The sequence below is a fragment of the Ochotona princeps genome, chromosome 17 (assembly GCF_030435755.1).
Source record: "Ochotona princeps isolate mOchPri1 chromosome 17, mOchPri1.hap1, whole genome shotgun sequence".
In the NCBI taxonomy this organism is placed as follows: domain Eukaryota; kingdom Metazoa; phylum Chordata; class Mammalia; order Lagomorpha; family Ochotonidae; genus Ochotona; species Ochotona princeps.
The window spans coordinates 39,425,128-39,452,464 of NC_080848.1; the positions used below are offsets into that span (position 1 = coordinate 39,425,128).

The 27,337-nt window shown below is 51.7% G+C and overlaps 1 protein-coding gene across 7 annotated transcripts in view; it reads left to right on the forward strand.

The window, feature by feature from the left end:
- The window catches only part of RAP1GAP2 (RAP1 GTPase activating protein 2), a 171,573-nt gene that overhangs the window by 101,049 nt on the left and 43,187 nt on the right, over nt 1-27,337 (forward strand). For 4 of the 7 annotated variants that reach the window (XM_058676118.1, XM_058676122.1, XM_058676120.1 and 1 more), the window contains 2 exons: nt 24,151-24,186; nt 27,275-27,319. In XM_058676118.1, the coding sequence (XP_058532101.1) occupies nt 24,151-24,186; nt 27,275-27,319 (81 nt within the window). Of the gene's footprint in view, nt 1-7,674; nt 7,895-24,150; nt 24,187-27,274; nt 27,320-27,337 lie in introns of those variants that run through there. The other 3 variants (XM_058676123.1, XM_058676124.1, XM_058676121.1) reach the window with 3 other exon arrangements.

A 27,337-nucleotide genomic window follows, 5' to 3' on the forward strand; every position in this document is an offset into this window, starting at 1 on the left:
GATATGGTGTTGGGACAGCAAAACCTACTTGGTGTCCAAGGGAGGTAGGGAAGCTGCCCATGGGGGTCCAGGGAAGACCCCTGGAGGAGGGGCTGTGTAAGCCGAACCCTGAAGGGTGAGCAGAAATAGTTGTGTGAAGTGTGGGGTGTGCATCCGGATACAGGAAATAGCAGGTGCAGAGGCACTGAGGAGAGATGGGAAGGACCCTATGTGTGTTCCTTGGTGCATCGAACGGCGGCAGGTGCAAGGGTGCAATGTGCCAGCCCAGGGGACCAGGGAAGGGTTTGGAGGGGGCTTCTTGCATTTTTCTAAATTTTATTTGAAAGACAGTGACAGAGAGGGAGTGTGTGTGTGTGAGAGAGAGAGAGACAGAGAGACAGAGAGAGAGAGAATCCAACGTTTCATTCTCACAGTTGCCAGGGATTTGTTGGGACTAAAATCAGAAGACAGGAATTCAATCCAGGTCTCCCATGTGGGAGACAGGCAGGTACACAGCTACTTGAGCCATCACTTGCTGCTGCCCATGGTCTGTATTAGCAGGAAGCTGGCGGCAGGTGCCAGACCTGGATATTGAGCCCAGGCACTCTGATGTGAGACAAAGGCGTCTTAACCCACGAGTCCAAACATCGGCCCCCAGGGTTGAGTTTTAATCATTGGGGTTGTGTGATTAACATCTGGCTGCCACATGGAGAATGATCAGTGGAAGTGAAGGCAGGAGACCAGGCAGGAAGCTAGGCTGCGCTCTGACCTGGAGACGTTGAGAGTGAAATTTGTGGTGCAGTGATGGGGTAGTGAGAGATGGGCAGACTCAGGTTATATTGGGGAGGGTGGGAGTGTGTGCTGGGCTGACGCATTGGATGCAGAAAGATTCTGTAGTTGGTCCTTCTGGATGGGGGGTGAGCCTTAGGTGAGTTCTGATCTTATTGTTCTGAAAAGAAGGTGCCCAGGAGCTCCGGAGACAATCAAACTTGGTGGAACAATCAAACTTGCATTTGTAGATGTTAATGTGGAGCTCCAGGGAGAGGTCAAGGTTAGAGAGAGCATGTGGGGGAGTCAGTGCAGGGACCGTGTCAGCTCCGGAGGGCAGCACGGTGGTGAGCCATGGGGGAAGCAGGGGAGAGGAGGGTTACAGATAGGAGGAGGCTCCGGCAGGGAGAGCAGGGGGCTGTGAACACTCAACAAGGCTGCTGGGATAAGGGCAGAAGCTCTTTATGGGTTGGGCAGCCTAGGGGGCTGTGGGGGGCATTGGTGACCTGGACCAGAGCAGTTTCAAACTGAACAGCTGAAGGAGGTGGGAAGAACTTGCCTCTTAGGATGAGCTGAGCAGGGTGGCCCAACCGTCGCAAGATGGAGGCTTTGTCTGCTGTAGCTGGAAGGGGCATAGCCCAATGGTCAGGGCCAAAGCCAATCCTTTGGGACCAGCCTGCCCCCTGCCTCCGAAAGGGGTCCCCAGAGCAGGTAGACCCAGTCAATGCTAGGAGAGGGGCCCTGTGGCGGGTGAATGCCCAGCTGAGCCTTGGAGGTTCAGTCCTTGGAGGTTCAAGGCCACTGCCTTGAGCACACACTGTCTGTCCTTCAGACGTGGACCAACAGGATCCTGATTCCTTAGTTCCAGTGGTCCATTCTGATTGGTCACTCCCAGGCCTCCAGTTCAGCCTCCCCTCTGGACGATCAGGAGGGAAAAGAACATTCCAAGTTAGGGAGAACAAGATGGAGCCTCACAGACTGAAAGGACGCGGGATGTGTGTCTGAAACAATAAGGAAACCGTCGCCTGGCGATCCATCATCACTGCCTCGGTCACTGCAGCTGACAGGTATCCCAGCTTGGACTGGGCCTTCTTCTGTCTCACTAGGCCCCCTTGTGGCCACTATCACCAATGCCAGGTAGTGCCTGGGCAGGGCTGGGAGACCTGGTGGTCAGGTTGCCAGGCACTGGGGCTCTGTCACTGTGTGTAACACCAACCATGCATTCACTGGCCCTGGGGACCTTCTTCCACTGGGCCTCAACAGAGTCCTGGTAGCTTCCTCACCTAGAAGTTCCTGCTGTGGGACCCACTGTTCCTACCTTGCAGGCTCCAATGCTGTGCCAGTCCTGTCCAGCCTGCAGCTACAGCTCCAGGTTGGCAAGGTGCTTCGCATCGTAGGGAGAGGAGCTGAGCTCGCTCACCTCACCCTGCCTTGGGCGCTGCCTCGGTTGCCATGTGTGCTTTGAGAAGGGGTGGCTGGGGAGGTGAATGAGAAATAGCCATAATGCTGGCTGTGAGTAGCAGCAGCAGGCCATGGGCAGCTGCTTAATGGGCCTTGCCTTTGGGGCCCCAGACCTGGCTGGGACCGGGTGTGTCTCTGCAATGTTTAATGGTGTGTGTGTGTGTGTGTGTGTTGTGGGGTGGGGGTGGGGGAGTGGTGAGGAATGTGAAGGTTGTGACTCTGTGTAGCATCCATGCATTTGGGGTGAGTCTCATGGGCCTCTGCCTTTGCTATGGATGCACCTGATCCCCAGCCATGACAGCTGGACCTGGATGGATCTCCATTGCCACGGCACCCAATCATGGGCCGCAGCTGGCAGAAGGGGTAGGAGAGGTTTATGGAGAGGAGAGTGCGTGGCTGTACATGCATAATGGGCTGCTGCATAATGGGACAGTGATGGGGAGGGACCCCTGATGGGTGTGATGAAGTGAACCATCCACATGCAGGGAGGCTGAAGTCCCTTGGCCTGCTGCTCCCCCTCCCTCTGGTGGAGGAGAAGAGTGGGGGTCTGAGTGGCGATGTCTCGGGTGACGTCTCTCAGGCCTGTTGGAAGCATGAGCCTTGGGCAGGGCAAGTGTGAGCGTACAGGGACGGGTGGCTGCACTTTCCATTCTCAGAGCCATCAGGAAAGTGGGCAGGAGGGAGGGCCCGAAGTGTGTTGGGTGTGTTGGAAGGTGCCCCGGTTTCTTTAGGGACCTTGCCTGGGGTAGAGGGCAGAGACTGTGGAGTGGCAAAGGCCTCCTGCCGCCAGCACTGGGCCCAGCAGCCCTTCTCTTTTCCCAGTGCTGGGGAACCTCATGGGGACTTTGTGAGAACCCACCTGGCTCCTGCCCTCCTATGGGGGGCTGGGACCTCTGACTAAAGCCCAGCCTGGCCCCTGCTCATTTCTGCCTCTATGTCTTTACCTGGGCTGTGCGGCTCTGGGAACGGTTGACATTCCTGCCCACCCCTGGTAGGCCTCGCTGGGATGGTAGCAAGGAGCCTGATGAGAGTTCCAGGGCTGTTTTTCCATTTCCTGCCCTGGGAAGTGGAGACCTGAAGCTGAGCTCCGCTCATTGGGGAAGACAGGCAGTTTCTGGCTTCAGACTGGACCAGCACCAGGAGCCCTGGCCACTGACAGCACCCAGCCTGGCTCTGACCGCCGCCTGGTGCACACATCCTGCCTCTGAGCTGGTATTTCCTGGCAAACGGTGCTGTTGCTCTTCTAGTGCCCCGGCAGACTCCCACGGGGTCACCCAGCTTTGCTCCTAACTGATGATACCCGCCGGCCATCCCCATCTGCTTTACACTATAGATCGCTGCTTTACAACTTACAAACATCTTATTTTTTTTCCCAAGATTTATTTGAAAGGTAGAATTACAGAGAGGGACAGACAAAGAGAGAGATCTTCCATCTGCTGATTCACTCTTCAAATGGTCACAATGGCTGGAGCTGGGCCAGGCTGAAGCCAGGAGCCCAGAATTCCATCTGGGTCTCCCATTGAGTGACGGGGGTCTGAGCACTTGGGCCATCTTTTACTGCTTTCCCAGGTGCATCAAAAGGGAGCTGGATCAGAAGTGAAGCAGCCAGGACTCAAACCAGTGCTCAGATGGGATGCTGGTGTTGTAGGCGGTAGTAGCTTAAACTGCTACACCACAATGCTAGCCCTAATCAAATACTTTCTTGAACTTCTTCTGGTTCTCATAGCCATTTAGCGAAAAGTAAATTTATCTTCCCACTTTACATATGAGGAAAGTGGAGCTTAGATGAATGAAGTCGTCTCCTTAGCCAGCTGGAAAGACACAACCATGAATCTCTTGATTCCTAGGTCAATGTTCTTTCCCTAACCCAAGAAATAATTATTGAGTATAAATAATTACAGACTGCTACTGTATGTCATCGCTTCTTGGACACCAACTGCTCTGGAACTAGGATGTATCTCACAAGCAGAAGGGTGGCATGTTTTGGGGTTGCTGGCGGTTAGCACCTGACAGTAGATGTCAGTTTAGATTGAAATCGGGTGCACATGGGGCGTGGCTTTTGCTTGCCAGAGACTGATGGTTTATAGCGCCATCAGGCTGTCCTGTCCATTAACATCCAACCATTTGACTTCTGCCAGAACCAAGTTGAGAGCCATGGAGGTTCTGCTATGGTAGATGAGGAGGGTGGGTGGGCTTGGAGCCCTGAGCACCTCCTACTCTTCTTAAACCCAGTGCTGATGTAAGGATCACAATCCAGCCCTGTTAGCTGTGGGGTGGGATCTTGTGATTTGACTTATATCAGCTGCAAAGTGGACATCCCAACAGAGCCCATCCTATAGGTGGTCACAGTGATAGCAGGGAACCATGTCAGGTGCTCACTCAGTCCAGGCCAGGCAGGTGCACTGAGAGCCCACTGCCCATCCTGAGTGGACAGGTGCAGATCAGCTGCTGCCGCTGTGTGCAAGGGGCTTCTGTGTTTGCCATCCCATTTCGGAAGCACCCAGGCAGGGGGTGGGAAGTGCGACTTCCGTTCTACAGGTGTGTACGGTGAAGCTTTGTGTGGCACAGCGGGTACCTGTCTGCCTGACTCTGGCCCAAGGCTCCTTTTCCTGGACTGTGGCACTCATGGAGGGCCGCGGGCCGGGGAGGTCACCCTGCTGGTCCCATGGCCTGGCTTCATTCCGGGTGTTTCACACGCACACCTGCAGGCTAATTTGGCCAAGGGCAGGCTCGCTCAGCCTTTCATCTCTTGTACTTTGTCCACTTGCGCTGGAAGTGGCCGGTTTTGCCTCATAGCAATGTAACTGCTTTCCCCAGTCCTTGGGGAGCCCTGCACTGGAGAGGGTGTTGGGACCTGGCTCCTCCCTGCTCCTCCCTATCTCTTTTATTTGAAAGGCAGAAAGAGAGAGAGAGAGAGAGAGAGAGAGAGAGAGAGAGAGAGAGAGAGAGAGAGAGCAACAGAGAGCGAGAGAGAGCGTTTCTGTCTGCTGGTTCACTCCCCAAATAGAACAGTCAGGTCTGGGCCAGACTGTGAAGCTCCTTCCTGGTCTCCCATGTGGGTGCAGGGGCAGGGGGCTGGATTGGAAGCAGAGCAGCCAGAACTGGAGCCAGTGCCCACATGGGCTGTAGCTGTCGCAGAAAGACAAGTAGGACTGAACCTAATCCAGTGGAGTGGGCAGGAGGAGAGGGCCCGATGCGGCTCTTCCCTGGGCACCTTCCCAAATGGCCTGGGGCCCAGAGATCAGTGAATGTTCATCTCTGTTCTTCCTCCTGCCTCAACTGCATTCCTGTGCAGCGTCAGGGCTTGGACCACAGGCTTGTGATCCCCACAGTGTGTGGTTGGCGTCGTGCTAGTGTTCTCAGCCCCAACCCTGACCTGCCCCCAGAGCCAGGGCTGCAGCGATGTGTTCTCAGCAGGGTGGGGCTCCGACTGATGCTTCCCTGCTTCAGAGTCAGTAGCAGGTGTGGGTGAGCACAGGGAGGGCACTGAGGATGCAGGAGCTTCCCTCCTTGGTCCCCTTCTCCAGGGAGGGTGAACAGGATCCCTGTCCACATGCCAGCCTCCTCCCTCTCCTTCCCAAGCCCTGTGCTGGCCAGTGTCATTGTAAACCCCCAGAGATGGACCTGAGCCAAGGCCTTCTCTGCCAGGCCCCCAAGGAGCCATGTTCCACCCCTACCCTGGAGCCCCTGGGATGACATTTCCTGGGATGTTGATGGCAGCTCTGGAGCTGGAGGAAGCGAAGGCTGGGCTGGAGGGAGGAGGTGGGCTTTGTCTGTGATGAGCAGGAGTTGGGGGAGCAGAGATAAGCTTGGCTCCTTGGGCTGGTTGTTCTTCGCTCTGTGTTTGGAGCCTGGTCGTGATGAGTGGGGGTAGAGTTAGGGAGAAAGATGGGTGACCCTGTTGGTTGCATTCCCAGGGGCTGTTTCCTGTCTGCCCTTGCATGGGGCAGGTATACATGCTGCATCTGTTACTGTATCCACCTTGCCAAGTGGGTCACTGTGACCGTTTTTCAGATAGGAAAGCCACATATCTGGTCAGCAGCGGAGACCATAGGGTAGAAACTTGCCTTCTGCCTGTTGGGTCCAAGACTGTGTTAACAGGCCATGCCACACTGCTTTTTTGAGGGATTTAAAACATTTGTTCCTTGGGGCTGGCATGGTGGTGCATCAGGCTAATCCTCTGCTTGCAAGTGTTGGCATCCCATGTAGGCTCCACTTTTTATCCAGATCTCTGCTTGTGGCCTGGGAAAGGAGCAGAGGACGGCCCAAGTCCTTGGGACCCTGCACCCACGTGGGAGACTGGGAAGAGGCTCCTGGCTCCCAGCTTTGGATGAGCTCAACTCTAGTAGTTGCAGCCATTTGGGGAGTGAAGCAACAAGTAGATGACCTCTTTCTGTGTGTCTATTTTCTTTTCTGTAAAAACATGCCTTTCAAAAAAAATCTTTTTTAAAAAAATCCATTCTTTTCCTTTCAAGCTGAGAAAGTGAATTCCCTTCTTTCTAAATCTGAACTGGGACTGAGGGTGTGGCAGATTTGTAAGTCTCAGGAAAGGGCTGTGAGGCCCAGGGGAGCTCTGGGCTGAGCTCTAGGCTTGTGCCTCCCTGCCCACAGCACAGTGCTTGGGCGCCCCTCCTTGGAGCTGTAGCTGTAGCTGGAGTCGCCCCAACTGGTCGCTTTGTTTTATGGTTTCTTCGTGGTGAGGCAGTGGGTAGCCATAAGGCGTGATGACTGCTGTCTTTTTTCTTTTTATCACATAAAAAAAATAAAACCTAGGATAATGTATGCAATGGATGTTTTAATATGATTAAGATATTTAGAAGGCCGAGTGACAGGAGTTGGGGGTGGGGGCAGCGCTCCTTTCACTGTTCACTCCTCAGAGGCCTATTGACAGCCACAACTGGGCCAGGCCAAAGCTGGGAGCCAGATCTTGCACGTAGTTGGCAGGGGTCCAGGCCCTTGCCCTCTCACCTGCTGTCTCCGGTGATCCTCGTTGGCTCGTAGCTGGGATTGGGGAGAGTTGGGACTAGAACCTGGGTGCTTTGATATGGGGTGTAGATACTCCAGGTTGCATCTTAACTTCTGTGCCAAATACCTAACCCCCCTTGCAATGCCTGGCCTGCCGAGATTTTTGAATCTGGGGGAGGAGGGTCCTAAGGGATGCCTGGAGAGATACAAGACCTCGGATCTTCCTTTCACTTCATTCTTATCTTCCTTGCACATAGGGCTTCCCATTTCACAATGGAAACATGGAGGCCCCAACCAAGAGGGCCAGTCTTGAGTTCCACAGTGCAGGAATCCCGTTGCTGTCGCTGGCTGTGCTGGGAGCCCCCTTGAAACCAGGAGTGGGAAGGAGAGTCTCCTCTTGTGAGATGTGGGTATGATACCTCTCCCCTCAGAGGGATCTCCTTACCCTTCAGTGTATGGCGGCTCCACCAGCTCTGGACTCCCCAGAAGAACTGTCCCAGCAGAGGCGGGGTTGAAGGTCAGGGCCAGCCAGTGTGGAGTAACAGCTCCGGGCGGACACCCAAGACCTGCAGTTCCTTGTTTGATCTTAAGGAAGTTGTCCTACGTCAGCAATTGTGGTGGCAGCTGCCGCCGCAACAACAGCAAGGCTCAGGCAGGCTGGGCCCCTGTGCCCAGGGAACGGGCCCCGTGGAACATGATGGATTTTTTGAAGAACCTTCTGGTGAGTGTCCTGGGGCAGTGGAGTGGTGCTCATCTAGGCCCTGCTGCCCTAGGGGCTGGGGGCTGAGCCCTTCCTACCGTCACCTGGCAGGGAGCCCCAAGTGGCCCTTTGCCTACCAGGGGGTGTGGGAGCCGCTTGTCACTTGGGAAGGAGGAATAGGAATAAGGCACAAAGGGACTGCGCAGGAGGATGTGGGAGGGCAGGGGGCAGGGCCCAGGCTTCTGGGAGGGCTGCTGGCATGGGGCTGACTTCTAACCTGCCAGGGCCCCAGGAGCTCCGGAGTGGGTTGCAGGCCACTCTGCAGGTGGGAGCTGCCAGGGGACAGGAGGGGCTCTTCGCCTGGGGCCCTGGCCTGGCCAGAACACCTGGCACTGTCCAGCCAGCCTGGTGGCTTCAGCCTCTCTCTGTCTCCCCTTTGTGCTGTGGCTGAAGTCTCAGAGTATGGGGTCTGAGAGGCTTGGAGTGGGAAGGGAGAGAGTTGAGTCCCATGTGCCCCGTTGGGTTGTCCCTGGAGGGTTTGGTGGGTGCCTATTCAGCTCTGTCAGATCCCAAGACCCTGCTGGTGGACCTAGGCTGGCACAGCTTGGAGCATAACTGCTGAGCTCTTCCTCCTCAATACACCTGCTGGCTGCTGGTCGGGACTGGTCGGGACTGGTCGGGACTGGTCGGGACTGGCTGTTGCCTTTTTACCCCCTCTTTGGAGGTGTCACTCCTTTTCTTTGTTCAAGGGAACTAAGTGCAGCAGCCTGGGTATGAGTGTGGGGGAGGGACAGGACGCTTGCTTAGGGGTGTCCCAGTCTCCGGCTGTGCCACCACCTGATGTGGGAAGTGTGCGGATGGTTGGTCATGACCTTGTTAGCAAATACAAGTGACCTGGCCTCCACAGACCTCAGCAGCAGGTGGATGGTGGAATTGGAGGGCTTGAAGCTGGGGGGCACTGATGCCATCTGGTGTGCCTTTCCAGAGGACCCATGACTGTTGTAAGGGGAACTGGCCAAGATGGGGATGGGGAAGGCAGGGAGCCCAGCAAGGAGGCCATTGCATGATTCAGTGGTGGTGAAGGGACATGGCATGGAGGTGTTGCTTGTGGTCAGACCTGGGTCCCATTTGGATGCAGACTTACAGGAGGACTGCGTGTCGGGGGGGAGAGACAGGGACATCAACGATGACACTATGAGTTGTGTCAAGGAGGTTTTCTATTTAGTTTATGAGAGAGAGAGAGGGAGCAAGAAAGGAAGTCTTTCATACACCAACTCACTCCCCCGAATCCCCACAAGAGCTAGGGCTGGGCCAGGTCACAGCCGGGATCCAAGAACTCGGTCCAGGTCTCTCACAGGGACTCAAGTGCTTGAACTGTCATGCGCTGCCTCTGAGAACGTGCATTAGCAGGAAGCTGGAATCGAATGCCGAGCCAGGGCTCAAATTTAGGCATTCTGATGTGGGATGTGGGTGTCCCAAGTGGTGTCTTCATTTGCTGTTCCAAACGCCTGTCCCAGAAGGAATGACTGAGTTGTTTGGAATGCCTGTGGCATGTTGCTGTGTTGGCAGACTCTGGCAGTTGCACTTGAGCTTGGTCCCGTCTCTGTTACGTTTCCTTTGGGAAACAGTGCTTGAGCACTCTCATCCCCAAGCCTCTCCCCCTGCCTTGCCAGAGTAGCATTTGCAAAGTGCCAGCCTCAGTGTCCAGTGTCCGGCCCGTCATGCGGTCCCCAACGTCTTGGCTTATCTCATCTCAGTGAGATGAGATCTCATTCAGTGGCTTCCTATTCCCCAGAGCAGAGGATGGAATTCATGTCTAGTGGGCTGAGGTGGGTTATAGGTTTATGGTGTTTAGTCCTCGTGGAGTTTTTTCTTTTTTTAATAGAGTTAATTACCAAGCTATGAACGTTTGACTTTTTTGACTGATCTTGAAATTCCAACAATGTTGAGCCTGTGCTTCCTTCCTCTCATCAGCTTCTTTAGAGATAAGTGGTGGTGGCTCCTTCTGGGCATCCACCATCGTTTCACCCCCACACTCTTCTTATTTTTAATTGAGGTGAAATTTATATAACATAAAATCCATCATCTAAAAGTAAACAGTTCAATGGCATTTGATGCATTCACAGTGTTGTGCTATCGCTACCTTTGTAATTCCAAAATATTTTCGTTATCCCCATAAAAACCCTACTTTTTCTGTCCCTCCCCCTAGCAACTGCTGCTGTTTTCTGTATTTCTACATATCTTACAGACATGAAATCATTAGGCGTCTGTTTGGCAAAAATAAGAATCATCAGGCTTAAAGGATACCCTATGAAATGGGAGAAAATATTTGCAAACTGTGTATCAAGTAAGGAGTTGATTTCTCCAAGAAATGTGAGGAGCTCCTGAAACTCGATAGCAAAATAGCCAATAACCTGGAAGCTGGTGTTGAGGCCGATGCGTCCCATGTGGGAGTAACTGGGTTCAGTTCCTGACTCTAGTTTCCTGCTCATGTAGATGCTGGGAGGCAATGGTGATGGCTCCAGGAATTGGGTTCCTGCCTCCCACATTGGAGACTTGGTTTCTGTTTCCAACTGTAGCCTGGCCATGGCATTGCAGGCTGCTGGGGGATTGAACCAGTGGTTGGGGGATCTCTGTCTCTGTGTCTCAAATACATTTTTTTAAAAAGTTAGCAACCTTATTTAAAAGTAGGCTGCAGGCTCGAACAGACCTTTCTCCAAGGAAGACAATGACCAACAGCTATACGAAGAGCTGCACGACACTGTTCGTCATCAGGGAAATGCAAATTAAAACAGCGATGGAGATCATCACCCACATCTGTTGGGTTGGCTTAGCTTAAGAAACTCGAGGGATGGTTCTGGGAGAGTGTGGCCGGTTTGGAATCTTGTAGCACTGTTTTTGGGAATACAAAATGGTGCAGCTACTACCAAAAACAATACAGCATTTACTCAACCAATCAAAAAAAACATAGAGCAACTGACTTTATTCTTTTATGTGTGGATATTCAGTTTTTCCCAGCACTGGTTGTTGAAGAGACTGTTCTTTCTTATGCAGTGGTCTTAGCACCCATGTCAAAAGTCCATTGGCCTGGGAGGGTGGTGTTGGGCCCAGAGGGTTAACTGCCACCTGTGATGCATGTCCGAGTGCTGGTTTGAGTCCCAGCTGTTCAGACTCTGGTCAGTCTTCCTGTTGACATACCTAGGAAGGTAGTAAGATGATGGCTTGAACACTTGGTACCCATCTAGGAGACCTAGAGGGAGTTTCAAGCTCCTAATTTTTTTAAAAAAAAGATTTATGTTATTTTTATTGCAAAGTCAGATATACAGAGAGGAGGAGAAACAGAGAGGAAGATCTTCTGTCCGATGATTTACTTCCCCAAGTGGCTGCAACGGCCAGAGCTGAGCCAGTCTGAAGCCAGGAGCTTCTTCCAGGTCTCCCACGCGGGTGCAGGGCCCCAAGACCTTGGGCCATCCTCTACTGCTTTCCTAGGCCACAAGCAGGGAGCTGGATGGGAAGTGCAGCTGCCAGGTTTAGAACCAGTGCCCATATGGGATCCTGGTGCATTCCAGGTGAGGACTTTAGCCACTAGGCCACCACGCTGGGTCCCCAAGCTCCTAACTTTAAACTGGAATAGCCCTGGCTTTGAGGCCATTTTAAAAATGAATCAATCAGTGGGTGGAAGATCTCTTTCTCTTTTTTTTTTTTTAAAGATTTATTTTATTTTTATTACAAAGTCAGATATACTGAGAGGAGGAGAGATAGAGAGGAAGTGGAGCTGCCGGGATTAGAACCAGCAGCCATATGGGATCAAGGTGAGGACCTTAGCCACTAGGCCACACTGCCGAGTCCTCTTTCTCTTTCTGTTCCTCTCTGTCATTTTGCCTTCCAAATAAATAAAAATGGTTTAAAAAATATAGCTGGCTGCAGAGGTGTTGGTTTGTGTTGGGCTGTCAGTTCTTTTGCTTCAGTTAGAGGTCTGTATTTCCACCATCCCCGCATTGTTTTTAGCACTGTAGCTTTGTAGTAAGTTTTTAAATTAGGAGGTCTGAGTCTTCTTAATTTGTTCTTTTTCAAGAGTGTTTTGGCTACTCTGCATTCCTTAAATTTACATGTGATAATTTGGATTAACTTTTCAGTTTCTACAAGCCAGCTAGGGTTCTGATACAAGACTGTGATAAATCTCTAGATCAGGGCCTGATGTGGTGGCCTAGTGGCTAAAGTTCTCGCCTTGAACACTCCAGGATCCCATGTGGGCACCACTTCTAACCCTACCAACCCCACTTCCCATCCAGCTCCCTGCTTGTGGCCTGGAAAAGCAGTCAAGGATGGCCCAAAGCCTTGGGACCCTGCACCCGCGTGGGAGACCTGGAGGAAGTTCTTGGCTCCTGGCTTTGGATCGGCACAGCACCAGCCATTGCTGTCACATGTGGAGTGAATTGGAAGATCTTCCTCTCTGTTTCTCCTCTCTGTATATCTGACTTAAAAAAAAAATTATTTAAAAAAATTAAAAAAAAAAAAAAGATCTCTAGATCACTCTGCCATCTTCAAAGCACTAAGTCTTCCAGTCCATGAACATGGGATGTCATTCCATTTATCTCATTTCTTTGAACAACGTTTGTACCTTTCAGTGAATGGTATGTTATTCTTTTTGCTGCTCCTGCCAGTGGAATTGCTTTCTTGTTTTACTTTTCTGATTGTTCTTTGCTGAGGTGTGGAGACACTGTTGACTTGCTCAATGCAGTTCTTCTGACCCCTTTTATGTGCTCTAGTATTTTTTTTTTAATTCTTTGAGTGTTCCAATCCAGACTCACGTTACCTGAATACAGAATCGTACTTTTTCCTTTCATTGCAGGTCTCTCTCATTGCTTTGCTCTGACCAGCACTTTCAACTCAATAGTAGTGGGGAAGTAGAGCATCCTTATCTTGTTCCTAATCTTAGGGAAAAAGCTTTCTGTTGTTCACCACTAAGTAGGATGTTTGCTGTGGGTTTGCAGATATTGCCGTTAGGCAGATAATAACTGAGGGAAGTTCCCTTTTATTGCCAATCTGCTAACTTTTCTTCTTGAAAGGAGACTAGATTTTATCAAGTACTTCTGAGTTGGTTGAGTTGACCATGCATTCCCCATCCCCCATCCCTTGATTTTCTCACAATACACCAGGCCTGCATTCCTGGGATAAATACCACTCGATCATGGCTAATATCAATATGCTGTTGGATTTGGTTTTCTGGTGTTTTGTTGATGAATTTTTTAAAAAAAGGCTTATTTTCATTTGGAAAGGCAGAGCAGACTTAATAGAGAGAGAGAAGGAAAGAAGACGAGAGGTCTTCCATCCACTGGTTCATTCCCCTAATGGCTATAATAGCCAGAGCTGAGTTGGTCCAAAGCCAGGAGCCAGGAGCTTCTCCAGGTCTCTTACATGGTTACAGGGTCCCAAGATCTTGGGCCACCCTCTGTTGCCTTCCTAGACCATAAGCAGGGAGCTGAATCGGAAGTAGAACAGGTGGGACTTGAATTGGTGTCTGTATGGGATGCTGGCGCTAAAAGTAGAAGATTATCAGCCTGTTACACCACCATTCCAGCCCCTTGTTGAGACTTTTTGCCTCTGTATCTCTAAAGGATATTAGCCTGTGGTTTTCTTGTGGTTCCTTTGTGTGGCTTTGTTAATGTTGACCTTACAGAATCAGTAGAAAGTATTTCCTCCTCTTTCGTTGTTTTGGAAGAGTTCAAGAGGTTGGTGCTAACACTTTAAGTGTTAGGTGGATTTCACTATGAAGCCATTTGGTGCTGGGCTGCTCTTTGTGAGGTGTTTTTTTTTTTTTTTTTTTTTTTTTTTTTAAGATTTTTATTGCAAAGTCAGATATACAGAGAGGAGAAACAGAGAGGAAGATCTTCCATCTGATGATTCACTCCACATGTGACCTTAATGGCCGGTGCTGCACCGACCTGAAGCCAGGAGCCAGAAACTTCCTCCAGGTCTCCCACGCGGGTGCAGGGTCCCAAGGCTTTGGGCCATCCTTGACTGCTTTTCCAGGCCACAAGCAGGGAGCTGGATGGGAAGTGGGGTTGGTAGGATTAGAAGTGGTGCCCATATGGGATCCTGGAGTGTTCAAGGCGAGAACTTTAGCCACTAGATCACCGTGCTGGGCCCTGTGAGAATTTTTAAATTACTGACTTAATCCCTGTGCTACTTGTTCTTTGATGCTGCTTGCCTGGAATCTGTGGTCATTTGCAATCCCAAGTTCTGTCTTAGAAACTGAAATCTAAGTCTACTGCCTCATTTATATGTTTTAATTTGTATTTATGAGAGAGAGAGAGAGAGAGAGAAAGAAAGAGATGTCTTCCATTCACTGGTTGGCTTCCCAAATTGAACTGGAATGAAGCCAGGAGCCTGGAACTTTGTCCAGGTCTCCCATGTAGGTGGTAGAGACCCGACTGCCCAGCCAGGGTGAGTGCTAACAGGAGTGTTAGGAGCTGAACCAGGCTGGAACCCTTGGACTCCAATACAAGATGTGAGCATCTCAGCCAGTGAATCAACTATGGTGTCAAATGCCAGCCCCACACCTAGTTTGCAAGCGATCCTATTGGTGCCACCCCACCTTTCCCATCTGTGCTCTGGCGTCTCTGCTGGCAGATGACCTCTGTGACCCACCACCTATATCAAATACGATGATTCCATAGGTCAGTGATTCTCAAAGAGTGGCTACCTAGGAGCTTGTTAGAATATCTCTGCTCAGTGACCAGACACCACAGGGGCAGGGCCCTGGAAGCTGTGTTCTCATGAACCTTCTAGGTGACTCAGTTGCATTCCTGGTACTGTAGGTAATAGGGAGGCATTGTAGGCTCCTGGCCCCAGGAGATGTTGTGAGGTAGTGACTCTTGAATAGGCGAGCAGCAGAGTGCTTAGTGCAGTGGGAGGGAAGGGGGTGTGGGCAGGTGTTTGGTGGCAGTGGCGATGGAGAGAAACTTGAGTGGCAACAGGACCTGGTTGTGGAGGTCAGCTTGTTGTAGAGGTCCCTGTAGGAGATGAGACTGGCTGTCCAGCATGAGGGCTGCAGTCTGCAGCCAAAGAACATTGACAGCTCCTGAGCAGATATCCTGGCCCTCACCATGCTGGAAGCCAACTCTGCCCAGTCCCTGGCTAAGACTGCCTGCACTGGCTGCCTCATCCTCATCTTGCATGGTGGAGTGGTCAGTCTCTCACGAATGTCTCTTGAATTCTGGGTGCTTCTAGGTCCAGGAACACAGCAAGAGGCCTGGTAATGAAGTCCTGCCCTCAGGACCTTTGTCCTGGTGAGGCGTCCCCTGTGCACCTGCTGGGAACAGCCAGTCCTGCCCATCCTGCCCAGGTTGTCTTCTGAACCAGCAGCCGAGTCAGGCAGCTGTTGGGCACATTTGGCTTGGCTTCCTCATCTTTCCAGAAATCTCTTTGTGCTGTGTCTGTGGGGGGTGTGAGACTTGCTCTGATCCCATATTTTTGCTCCCCCAAGGACTGTCCAACCTGCATCTCCATCTCATTTCCCTGAAGTCCACATGGGTAGAAAAGTCCTTGCCTTGTCATGTTTCTCCTTGCTATTGCTGTTCCTTTGTTCAGCGGGTGTCTTGGATGGAACTGGGCAGGGATAATGAGGTGATGGCTATCGCATAGTCAGTGTGTGGTATGTACCGGGTGATGGACATGCCAGGCCGTGCACCTGCTGGCGGGTGTGGTCCTAGCACAGCTCTGGGAGTCGGTGCTGGTGTGAGCTGCACTGCAAGGTTGCAAGCCCCTTCAGACAGCATCATCCTGTGCTGGGAGCCATGTGCCTGTGACCCCTCTTGGGAGAAGGGTGTGGGGCAACGCTGCCCAGAGGTGAACAGACCCCACCTTCTGGAGCAGAAGAGGGGAGCCCAGAGCTGAGGTTCTAGGGTTGGATAAGAAAGAGGGGGATGTGGTGGTGAGGGTCTTGCTGCTGAAGTGCAATAAGGAGGGAAAGAACAGTCAGCTGCTGGTCTGCATGAAGAAGCCACATCCAGGTGCAGAGCTGTCTGGACCAGAGGGGCATGCAGGCAGGGCACAGGTGCCGGACCTGGGAGTGGCGACCCCCCTCCCCCATATGCTGGACCCTCTATCTCTATGAATCTGCACAACCATGGATCCAAGGTGTTGAAAACAATTAGTCTTATATATATTTATATTTTTTTTATTTTTATTACAAAGTCAGATATACTGAGAGGAGGAGAGATAGAGAGGAAGTGGAGCTGCCGGGATTAGAACCAGCGGCCATATGGGATCAAGGCGAGGACCTTAGCCACTAGGCCACGCTGCCGAGCCCCGAAAACAATTAGTCTTGTGCTGCGCGTATACAAACTTCCCATTGTTCTTTCCCGAATAAGGCAGCATGGCATCGACCTGCAGAGGATTATAAGCATCCTAGTAACAATGTAAGGTATGACCCTTGGCCTAGTGGCTAAGGTGCTGGTTGGGACACCCACATCATGTTTCAGGGTACCAGGGTTCAAGTCCGCCCTCAAGTCCAGCTTCTCACAAACATGTCCCTTGGAGGTAGCAGGTGATGGCTCAAGTAGCTGTGACCCTGACACCCACGTGCGAGACCTGACTTGAGTTCCTGGTTATTAGCTGGGGCCAGGCCCCAGCAATTGTGAACATTTAGGGAGTGAACCAACAGATGGGAACTTGCTCTCTCTGTGTGGCTGTCTCTTTCCCTGTCGTATAAAATCAGTAAACACACCACAACACCATGAAGTCTATGGGAGGATGTGCAGAGGTTGTATGCAAACACCGGAATGTTTTATCTAAGGGACTTGGGCGTCATTCTGGAGGCATCCCACCCCCAAGCTCCACAGGGACTGGCAGATCCCACATTCCTTTCCCAGCTTCTGCCCTGCCACCCACTCAGGGACTTCCCAGACCTCACTGGCACCAGGCAGTCCCTGTGCAAATGTGCCCTGGCAGTGCCCACTCTTCCCAGAAAGCCGGGGACATTACGCTATGGGGAGGTGTGGTGGCCAGGAGGGATCCTGTGCCTTCTTTGACTAAGCCCTGGGCCCGTGTGGTGATTTCACGGCCTACTTGCCTGGTGGTGACAGCGGAGCCCGAGGGGGAATTGCTGGCTGGGTGGCAACAGCTGCTGCTAATAATAAACCAGGCGGCTGAGAGGCCGCTGCTATGGACGCGAAGGCAGTACATTCTTCCGCCAAAGCTCAGAGCCGCTTCCTCTCTGGAGGGAGATCCCCTTCCCACGGGTGCCCCAGGCGGGACTTCAGTTTGGCCTGCAGGGCGTGGGGGACAGTGCCCCAGTGAGTCACAGAAGATTTATTGAGAGACTGCTGAGGGTTCCTGACAGTGTAAGCCGTTTTCTCAGAGTGTGTGGATGTGGGTGGGTCTGATGGGCTGGTCTGAGTCACCTAACCCCTCGGGGAAAAGGGGGACTCATCGTCTACCCAGTTGGGCTGGTCCCTTCAGAAAGTTCAGTGGGGCGTGGAGGAGTGGGGTCAAGTTGCCACTGCCTGTGGTCTGCTCCTGGGCATTGTCTACGCAGGAGCGGTCCGCCTGGTGCAGGGCTCATGGTCAAGGCTGAGTCACAGCCCTTCTCAGCATGGGTGCCAGCCCCAACGTCCCCAAGCATCTTCATTCAGGAAAGCGCACACCCACTCCTAAAAGGAATCCCATCATTCCTGGCAAATCAAGTATCCCATAGCCTCTAGGATAAAGTGTCCTCTTGGAGCGAGCTTTCCAGTCGTTCTTGCTAACAGATGTGCTTGCTAAGTACTCACTGTGGCCCATGTCGAACCGGGTCCCTGCACACACTCTCATGTCTTCCATGTAAGAGCCCCCGAGGTCAGGCTTTGTCTGAGGCAGTTTCCAGGTAAGGAAATTCCAGAGGGTTCAAGACCCTAGGTCACATACCTCATGCCAGCTAGCTGTGCACTGGCAGCTGAGCCCCACACTCTGGACCTGGCCTTTGATCACTGGGCTCTGCTGCCCGTGGGCCCAAGCAGCAGGGCACTGCTTTGTGTGTCAGCCTGAGCTCCCGCTGTCAGTCTCACCTCTTGGCCAAGCGTTCCAGTCCCGTCTGACCTTCAGAAGCTTGGACTCAGAGGCCTTGGTCCAGCCAGGCTGATCTGCTCACCATCCATCGGATATGCATGGTGCTTCCTTTTCCCACTGAAAAGTTTCTTTAAAATTTTATTTGAAAGACTGGATGAGAGAGAGAATGAGAGAGAGAGAGAGAGAGAGCGAGCATGAGAGAATGCACTTCCACTCACTGGTTCATCCCTCGAATAGCTGTGACAACCAGGGCTGGGTCAAGCTGAACTCAGGAGCTGGAGCTTCTTTGGGATCTCCCACATGGGTGTCAGGGACACAAGCACTTGGGCCGTTCTCTGTTCTTTCCCAGACTCATCGGTAGGGAGCTGGATTGGAAGAGGAACAGCCGGGACTTGAACCGGTGATCTGATATGAGATGCTGGTGTTGCAAGTTGTTAGCTTAATGCTCTGTGCCATAGTACTGGTCCCTTTTGCAGCTCTGCCCACATCCCTTACCCTCTTCTCCCCTTCATGGTCAAGTGGATTCTCTCCATGCATTTTAAAGTCTGCCTGGAATCCTGGCTGTTACAGGAAGCCTTCCTTGCTGCTTTGGTTCTAAGATTTGTTACATGTTTCCTGATGCCTGTTTATGAGGAGGGACCCAGCACCCTTTCCCATAAGTCCTTCTGGACTTGAACTTTGACCTCTCATGAGTGGGGTAAAGTGGCAGTGGCAGTGCATAATCTCGGACTAGGTCATAAACAGCGCTACAGCTTCCTCATGTCCCCTGCTTTTTTTTGGGGGGGGCATTAGCTGCCATGTTTTGAGGACCCTCAAGCAGCCTGTGGAGAGGTCCTGGATGACAAGGCAATGTGTCCTCCTGCTAGTAGCCACGTTTGTGGTGCCATTGTGAGAGTCAAGACTGCAAGGGACTGCAGCCCCCACTGACGTGCCAGCTCGCAACCACTTGAGAAAGTATGAGCTAGAGCTGTGCGGCCGAGCGACTCCCAGATTCTACGCCCACAGAAGTCATTTTGAACGCTTAGATTTTTTTTGGAGTCATTCCTTTCACAACAATGAGGAATGAAACTTGACCTCCCAGCAAAGTTGCCTTTTGCCTCCTCAGACTCCCTGTGGTGCAGGTCATTCTGTGCAGCTCTGGACAGTGCTGGCTCGTAATTGAGGTCAAGTGTCCTAGAAGCTGGGCCCTTGCTGGATGTCCTCACCATCCAGGCCATGCCTTTGAAGTTTAATCCATTGGGGTTAACGGATGGACCAGTTAGCATGGGCATTGTCTAGTTAGGCTGTCCTGTTAGCAATCCTGGCACATTTACGGGCCACTCTCTTCAGGTTCTTTGCTAGCTCACGTGGATGACAGGGAGTGAGCTGGGTTTGGGGGTGATTTAGGAAAGCTGCTTAGTCTCCACAGAGCTGAGGACGTGCTTGGGGATGAACTGGGGGTTCCCAGCACTGTCACAGGCCCGGCAGACTACGTGCCTGCGCTTTGGCATTCGCCTTGCCATGAAGCCGCGGGAGGACCTGTGGCCAGAGTGGGGAAGCAAAAATAGGCCTGCCAAAACCTCCATCCAGGTGTCAATGTCTGAAACACATTGATTAGTTGCAAAAATAGTTGTAATTGTTGTAAAGATGTCTAAAAATACCAATAAGGCAAAAGGAAGAAAAATAAAATCATCATTACCTGTACCTCTTTTTGGTATGTTTAGGATGATTTTCTTTGGAATGGTGATGAGTGTACCTGTATACAGAACAAACACACAGACAGACAGACCGACACACACACACACACACACACACACACAGGTTTTCCATATAGAATTGAAAGTAGTGGAATTCCCTCATTCTATACCCTTTCTCACTTAACAATTGCTGTGAATCTTTTACTTACTTAATTAATTTGAAAGGCAGAGTTTACAGCGAGGGAGAGACAGAGAGAGCAGGAAGATCTTCCATTTGTTGATTCACTCCCTAAATGGCTGCAACAGCTGGAGCTGAGCCAGTTCAAAACCAGGAGCCAGGAGCTTTCTCTGAGTCTCCCACGCCAGTGCAGGTACCCAAGGACTTGAGTTGTCCTTTACTGTTTTGCTGGCTATAAGCAGGAAGCTGCACCAGAATTGGAGCAGCTGGGACACAAATTGGAGCCCATGTGGGATGCTGGCCCTTGCAGGTGGAGGATTAGCTTGCTGCACTGTCTCCTTGCTGTGAATCTTTCAGCGTGATTTGCACAAGTGTCTTGCCATGTTTTCTGATGTGAGGATACTCCTGTGTGTTGTTGTTGTTAGCCTCGCTACGAGGTAATAGCTTCTCTCCCGATCATGCCTTGGTAGCATCCTTGTGTGTATGTCCTTGTGCGGTTGCTCTAATATTGCTTTAGGATAGGGTGCTTTGAGTGAGGATGTTAGACCGCAGGGTGCTTGGGACGCATAGTGCTGAGTTGTTTTGAAAGGGTTAGACCAGGTGTGAGCTGACCTACAGTTCCTATGTCATTGTCAACCAGGCCAATCTGATAGATGAAAGATATTATCTTTTCATCTTCATTTTCTAAATAACTAGTGGGATTGGGCATGTTGCCATGTTGATTGGTCGTTGTGTGTTTCTCCTTCAACCATTCATTGCTCATTTTTTTTTTGGCTGCCTTTATGGAACATATTGATCTAAAGTTTATGTGTTAAGCAGCAACGGTCTACATACTGGTGCATGAGGCCACGTATCAAGCCCTTCTCCATTCTCATCCTCCTTTCTCCATGGAATCACTTGAGGTAATCCTCCCAGATCATTTCCATATACAGATGCAGCTTGAGGTTTGGTTTTTAATTTTTTTTTTTTTTAACAAGAGTGGGATGATCACACTCCCATGATCTCTGATTTGCTGTTCATTTCAGCCAGGTACATCTTGGAAAACATCTTAGGTAACAGTACATGTCTCTTGCTTCCTTTTTGAATGGGTGTGTGGCTTTTCTGAGCAGCTTTCCTGAGACGAAATTTACATACCATATGTCACCCATTTACAGTGGACAACTCGGTGGTTTTTTGGTCTATTCACAGAACCGTGCGACTGTCACCACAGCCCATTTTAGAACATTGTCATCGCCTCAGAAAGGAACCCAGTGCCTCTGAGCTCTCATCCTCCTGCGATGCCCTGAACCCTAGGCAACCACTAGTCTACTTGCTATCTCTGTGAATTTGCTCCTAATGGACACTACATGTTAACGGAAACGTGTGATGTGTGTGGTCTCTCCTGCTACCTGCTTTCACGTAGTGTCATGTCTTCAGAGTTGTGCTAGGTTGTAGCGTGCTTCAGTAGGACATTTCTCTCTGTCAGTGCTAGCCTTTTGTATGACAGGATACACTTAATTGATGGACACATGGGTTGTTTTCACTCTTTGGCAAGCATGACAGTGCTGGGACGAACGTGGGTGCACTGTTTTCAGTTCTGTGGGTAGATCCACAAGAATGCATTTCAGAGTCAGAGACGTTAACATTGTGTTTATTTATTTGAAAGGCAAAGATAGAGAAAGTGGGAGGAGACAGCTCTCTTCTGGAACATTGCTCAGTGTTCTCCATGGCTGAGACTGGGCTGTGGGGCTATGCCAGGAGCAGGGGGCTGCAATGCAGACCTCCCACTTGAGCCATCCCCGCTTCCTCGCTGAGCCTGCATTGTCTCTGGAGGTGGGAGTCAGAGTTGGATATGGACCCCACTTCCTCCCACGTGGTGTGTGACCATCCCAAGTGACTGCGCCTATGTTTAACTTTTGGAGGATCCGCCAAATTATTTTCCACAACAGCTGCTCTGTTTGAGATTCCCACTAACACTCTATGAGGCCTCCAGTTACTCCACAGCCTTGTCAACATTTGCTCTTTTCTGTTGTTTGATTTGTGAGCTATGACTAGTATCTGGTTGTGGTTTTAATCGGCATTGTCTGATGATGAATAATGTTGACTCTATTTTCATATGCTTGTTGTTCATTTGTATATCTTCTCTGGGAAATATGTATTCAGATTATTTGTTCATTTTATAATTTATTTGCTTTATTACTTAAAAGTATATGTATGTGTGTATATAATATGTATATGCGTGCGCACGCGCACACACACACACACACACAATGTAGGTCCTTTATCAGATCTATCAGTTGCGAACATTTCCTCCCAGTCTCTGGGCTGTCTTTTTCACTTAATTGAGAATAAATGAGAAATTAATATTAGTTCGTTAAAATGTCTGGGAAAACTATGAATGAAACCATCTAGTCTACCCCTTTGTGGGTAGTTTTTGATCACTAGTTCAATGTCTTGGCAAGTTATGTCCTTTTAGATTTTCTGCTTCTTTTTGAGTCACTTTTGGTCATTTGGAGCTTTCTAGGAATCTGTCCATTCCATCCAAGTTATTGATTTACTAACATCCTGATGTTTATCGTATTTGTATGCGACTTTGTGTCTGTAACGGAATCTGACCTGTTTCCCACAGTTTAGCATTTACACTTGTTACTAACATAGGCCATGCAGCCATGAGCCGTGTCTCTCGTAGAATCTCCAAGCATGTGTGTTGGTGTGTTAGGGGCTGGGTTTCTAGGAGAGGAACTACTGGGTCTGACGTCTGCTTCTTTAAAGGGTTCGTTGTTGCTGCCACTGTCCTCGCTGACCTGTGGGGCTGCTCCTGTCTGCCAGTCTCAGACTTTTGGATTGGCTAGAAAGCAAGGTGTGGACCGTCCACTTTTGCCCCGAGCAAATGGGTGGGAAGGGCAATTTGGGGTCTGAGTGTTAGGTGGCTGTTTCTGGCTGGAGGGAGGGGGTGCCAAGGGGGTTGCATATGGGTTCCAAGTCCATCCCATATCGTCACACTTGGGATTTCCGCACTCTGCCTTGCAGGATTGTCAGCTTTGGCCTGAGAGGTTGTTTAGGTTATTTAGGGTCAGCAATAGAAATGACTCTCTCCAGGTGACTTCTTAGGGCCTCTTTGGAAGAATTCTGAGAGCAGTGTGGGCCTCAGATAGCCCTGGCCCCCTGGTGCCTGCAGAGGGCTGGAGAGTGTTTAGGGATGGGGTGGGCCTTGCATATGCAGGAAGAATCAGTAGAGATGTGTCCCCACCCGTTGCTGCTCTTCCTTCTTTGTGAGTTCACCTGAGGCCTGCCTGGTCTGGGCAGACATGAGCAGCGACGTTAGTACAGGAGAGTACAGCTGTTTCCATGGGAAGGGGCCTGGGGACTTTGGAGGGCCGTCCCAGCTGGCTCTTTTTTTTTTTTTTTTTTTAAAGATTTAATTATTTTTGTTGGAAAAATCAACTATACAGAGAGAAAAGGAGACAGAAAGATCTTCCATCTGCAGGTTCACTCCCCAAGTGGCCGCAATGACCAGAGCTGAACCAATCTGAAGCCAGGAGCTTCTGCTGGGTCTTCTATGTGGCTTTGGGCCATCCTCGACTGCTTTCCCAGGCCACAAGCAGGGAGCTGGATGGGAGGTGGAGCAGCCAGGATACTAAGTGGCACCCATACAGGATCCCGTTGCATGCAAGGCGAAGACTCTAGCTGCTAGGCTACTGCGCCAGTCCCCCAGCTGGTGGTATCTTAGCCACTAGGCTGAACCCCCGACTGCAGTCGGAGGTTTTTAAAATAATGCACTTGGGCCCTGGCAGCTCCACTGAGTGTTTTTCAGACTTCATTAGCTCTAGAGTCCCATACAGTATCTTGGGGGTGCAGGGGAAGGGGCAGAGGTGGCAGTGCTGCGGCCGTGGCTCTGCCTTCCTTGCTACTATTGGCTTCTGAGTTACGTTTCTGAGGAGGGGGTGGAGGGCTGTGTGGCTGCAGCAGCTGGAGACTGACTCCCCAGGCATCTGGACCTCTTGGCCCCCGTGGGGGTGAAAACTTCGCAAATAACAAATCTGTCTGGAAGTCTTTCGGGAGACCTTGGTGGCCCCAGTCTCCCTGGACAGCCACGAAAGGGCTGCTGTCCTCAGGGCTAAGTGCTAGCCCACATCTGTTTCATTTTTGCTTCTGTGGTGTGAAGTGCTCTGGCCCTAGAGTCCAGCAGAGACAAAAGCCAATGATCTGTCCTCTTGATGCAAATGATTGCTGTCTCTGGGGAAGCCTCTCCCTCACCCCCTAGCTTCCAGGCAGTGGAGGGCTGGTGTGTGTGTGTGTGTGTGTGTGTAGGGGGGGTTGTTTAGGGAGGATGGGCGGGACAGGACCTCCTGTCTGATGCTTCTTCTTTCCCCACCCCTTTTTATGTCTTTCAGTCGGCTGAGTTCTTCGAGATGCTGGAGAAAATGCAGGTGAGCACACCCAAAGACGAGAGCAGCCACATCCCTGGCCTTTGGGCTCTCAGTGCTAGCTGCTGTCTGGACAGAAGAGCCCTGGGGCCTGGTTCACCTGAGACTGGCCATGGCACCACTGAGCCCCCAAAGCAGCACCTGGGGGAAGGCTGTTTGCCCAGAAAACCGAGAGGAGGAGCCAAAGCAGGGCTTCCCCAGCAGAGCAGCCATGATACTAGACACCCTCTGGACTTTGTTTCTTTATCCTTCCCTAAACAATACGTTGTAACAAGTCTTTGCACAGCATTCATAGTATGCCAGGTATTATAGATAACGTGGAGAGGATGAAAGCATGTGGGAGGATCATAGGGCACAGGTAAAGACTATCATTTTCTATAAGAATCTTGAGTGTCCGAAGGTTATGTGTCCCAGAGCAATCCTGGAACAGGTGCCGGTGCAAACCGCGGGGCAGGGCTCACAGGTGAGAGATGCGGCCCTGGTCCCGGGGAACCTGTGCAGGGGGCCAGAAAGTCTAAGGGGCATGGTGGGAGGAGTCGGAGCAGAACGGTAGCACTTCAACAGCAGGCTCCTGGCCAACCTGTGTTGAGATGTGTGGACCACCCATGGGGACACTGCCTGAAAAAATGGCCCCAGCCACAGGGCCTCAGGGATGCTCAAGGTGGCACTTTGTATCCTTACTAGCGTTGGTGAACCTTTAGCTTTTTACACTTGATCTTAGCCGAAAGGCCGAGAAGCGATAAACCTTTAGCTTTTTGTACTGAAATGCAATAATATTTTCTCATGGACTTGTCGTTCTTCCCAGTACTCCTCTGGGCTTGGAGATTGACAGGTGTCTTTTTTTTTTTTTTTTTTTTCCTCTTAGAAGTAAGGCAGATAGGTGAGAGAATACTGAGGCACAAAGCCGGGAAGGAAACACACTCAAGAGTGAATGACTAGACAGCCGCTTCAGGGCTATGGCATTGGGATACCGTCATCCTAAGTGGCTGCTCTCGGCTCAGGGGAGGAGGGAGTTAATACAATAATCATCTGAGAGCTCCAGGGGCCGGGGCCACTCCTGGCAGAGCTGAGATGAATCTCCTGAGGGTGGGGGCTGCATCAGGAACAGATGCTCCAGCGATGGTGTCACTACCACAAGCTGCTGCCATGCCCGGCAGTGTGTTGGCCCTAGTGCATCCTACATGCGCCGAGGAACCCTGTTGCCCCACTGAGGTTGACCGCTGCTGGGACAGGGAGGGGCAGGCAGTAGGATAGCATTAAGCGCTCAGTGCCTAGGGCCCAGCCAGGACTCGCCCCCACAGTCTGGGCATTTGCGGGGTCTTTGCGGGTCTCCTGGTCTCTCCCTCTCCCCCTCAAGGCCTTGGCGTCTGGCCTCAGTCTTGTGCATTCTGCTATTTGGAGGCTGTGGGGTTGTCTTCTCACCCTGATGGGGAGCCTCCCTAGGGCTCAGGTCTTGCTGTCACTCCACCTGTGTCTCCCAACACCCGCGTGATTTGCCAGTGCCGTCTCAGGAAAAGCTCGGCTTGCCAGTGCCAGGGACCCTACCCTCTGATTACAGGGCTCTGGCTCCTGGCAGCTTCCATGGTGGGGACCTGTGGGGAGGAAGGGATGTGTGGTGTGGGTAGACGCAGCTCAGGCATCTGGGAATTGGAAGAAGGGCACATACTCCTTACGGAGCAAGAGGGTCCCCCACAAGGCTGGGTTCAGGGCCACCCAGGGTGCTTTGAGCCTCAGTTTTTTCTGGGGGCAGAAGAGAGAAGGGTGGTGATACCTGTTGCCCAGGTGGAGGAGGAGGGGAGAGGGCGCAGAGCCAGCAGAAGCTGTGTGTGTGTGTGTGTGTGTGTAGGGGGAGGAGGAGAGATGGCGTTTACTCTTCTGCCTCAGAGGCTGTTCCCAGTCAGGGGTGACTCATGCAGGACACCCAAAACAAACTCCTGATATCAGACCCTCTCCACCCATCCACTTGGCCAGGCCACCCAGGTACTTCCCCTGGGTGTGAGAGAAGCACCTGTTGTTGGGGCGAGGAGAGGGGCCCTCCCATGCCCTCTGGATGATGCTGCAGGCTAACTCCAGAGAAGCTGTGTCCAGTCCCAGCTGTTGGCCGGAGCCCCAGGGACCAGGCAGTGTAGGCGTGGTCAGGCATGTGCAGGACAGGTGACCCGCTGCCATTCCTTTGCCGTGTGATTTAGGCACATGCCTTCCCCCAGGGGATTTTGGTGTCCTTGCTGGTGAGAAGGTGTCCTGAGCTTCGGAGGAGACTCCTGGGAAGTCCTTTGGGTTATAATCAGGCAGCAGCTGTTTCTGAGTTTCCCTTTGCGACAGGAGCTGCTTCTCTCAGCTTTGCCTGATTGATGCAAACAATATCTCTGACCTCCTTCCACTGCCCTAGGTCAGGCAGAGTCTGTCTGTAGAGCTGCTGGATAAGGAATACTCTTGCTTGTGCCTGTGGTTGAGCCCCAGGGGCTGTGTCTGACCCCGGCCTCCAGGAGATGGGAGGTGGGAGCTCAAGTCCTCCTGGATGGGTACAGCATTGGAGGCTCCAAGATCTTAAGGGTCGCAACAAGGAGGCTTGTGGTGTAGTGAGGACCAGGCCTGTCCCCTCACGCTGGGAGGACGGAGTTCAAAGGCCTTGGTCCCCAGTGCTGGCTGTGACAGAGTGAGTCTGAGTCTTTCCCTAGCCTGCTGGCTCTGCGGCCCTGTGGAAGGTAGGAAGGCTCCAAGATGACCGTCGTACTTGTGATGAGAGTGATTACCCATCACGCCTGTTATGTGTGCCCATCAGTGTTCCAGATGAGAAGGTGGCCTCACCAGAGGTTTCTGAGACTTTCCTAAGATCACAGGGCTTGTATGTGGCAGGGTTGGAGAGCTGAGCTCTAGTGCTATGGCTGCTAACCCACCCAACTGCTTGGATGTTCAGTCTGGGACTGGCAGCAGACAGATGGCAGCAAAGCGTGGCCTGGCTGATGCCAACTGCCATTGCTGGGATTGTTCCTGGCCTAGTCAGCAAGGCCAGGCTGGCAGCTCATGCCATCGTGGGCCCCCTTGGATGGCCTTGGCCTCTCCTAGGGTTCTCTTCTCCTTGTCTCTACAGGGGATCAAGCTCGAGGAGCAGAAGCCGGGACCCCAGAAGAATAAGGTGGGCTGGCTGGGTTGG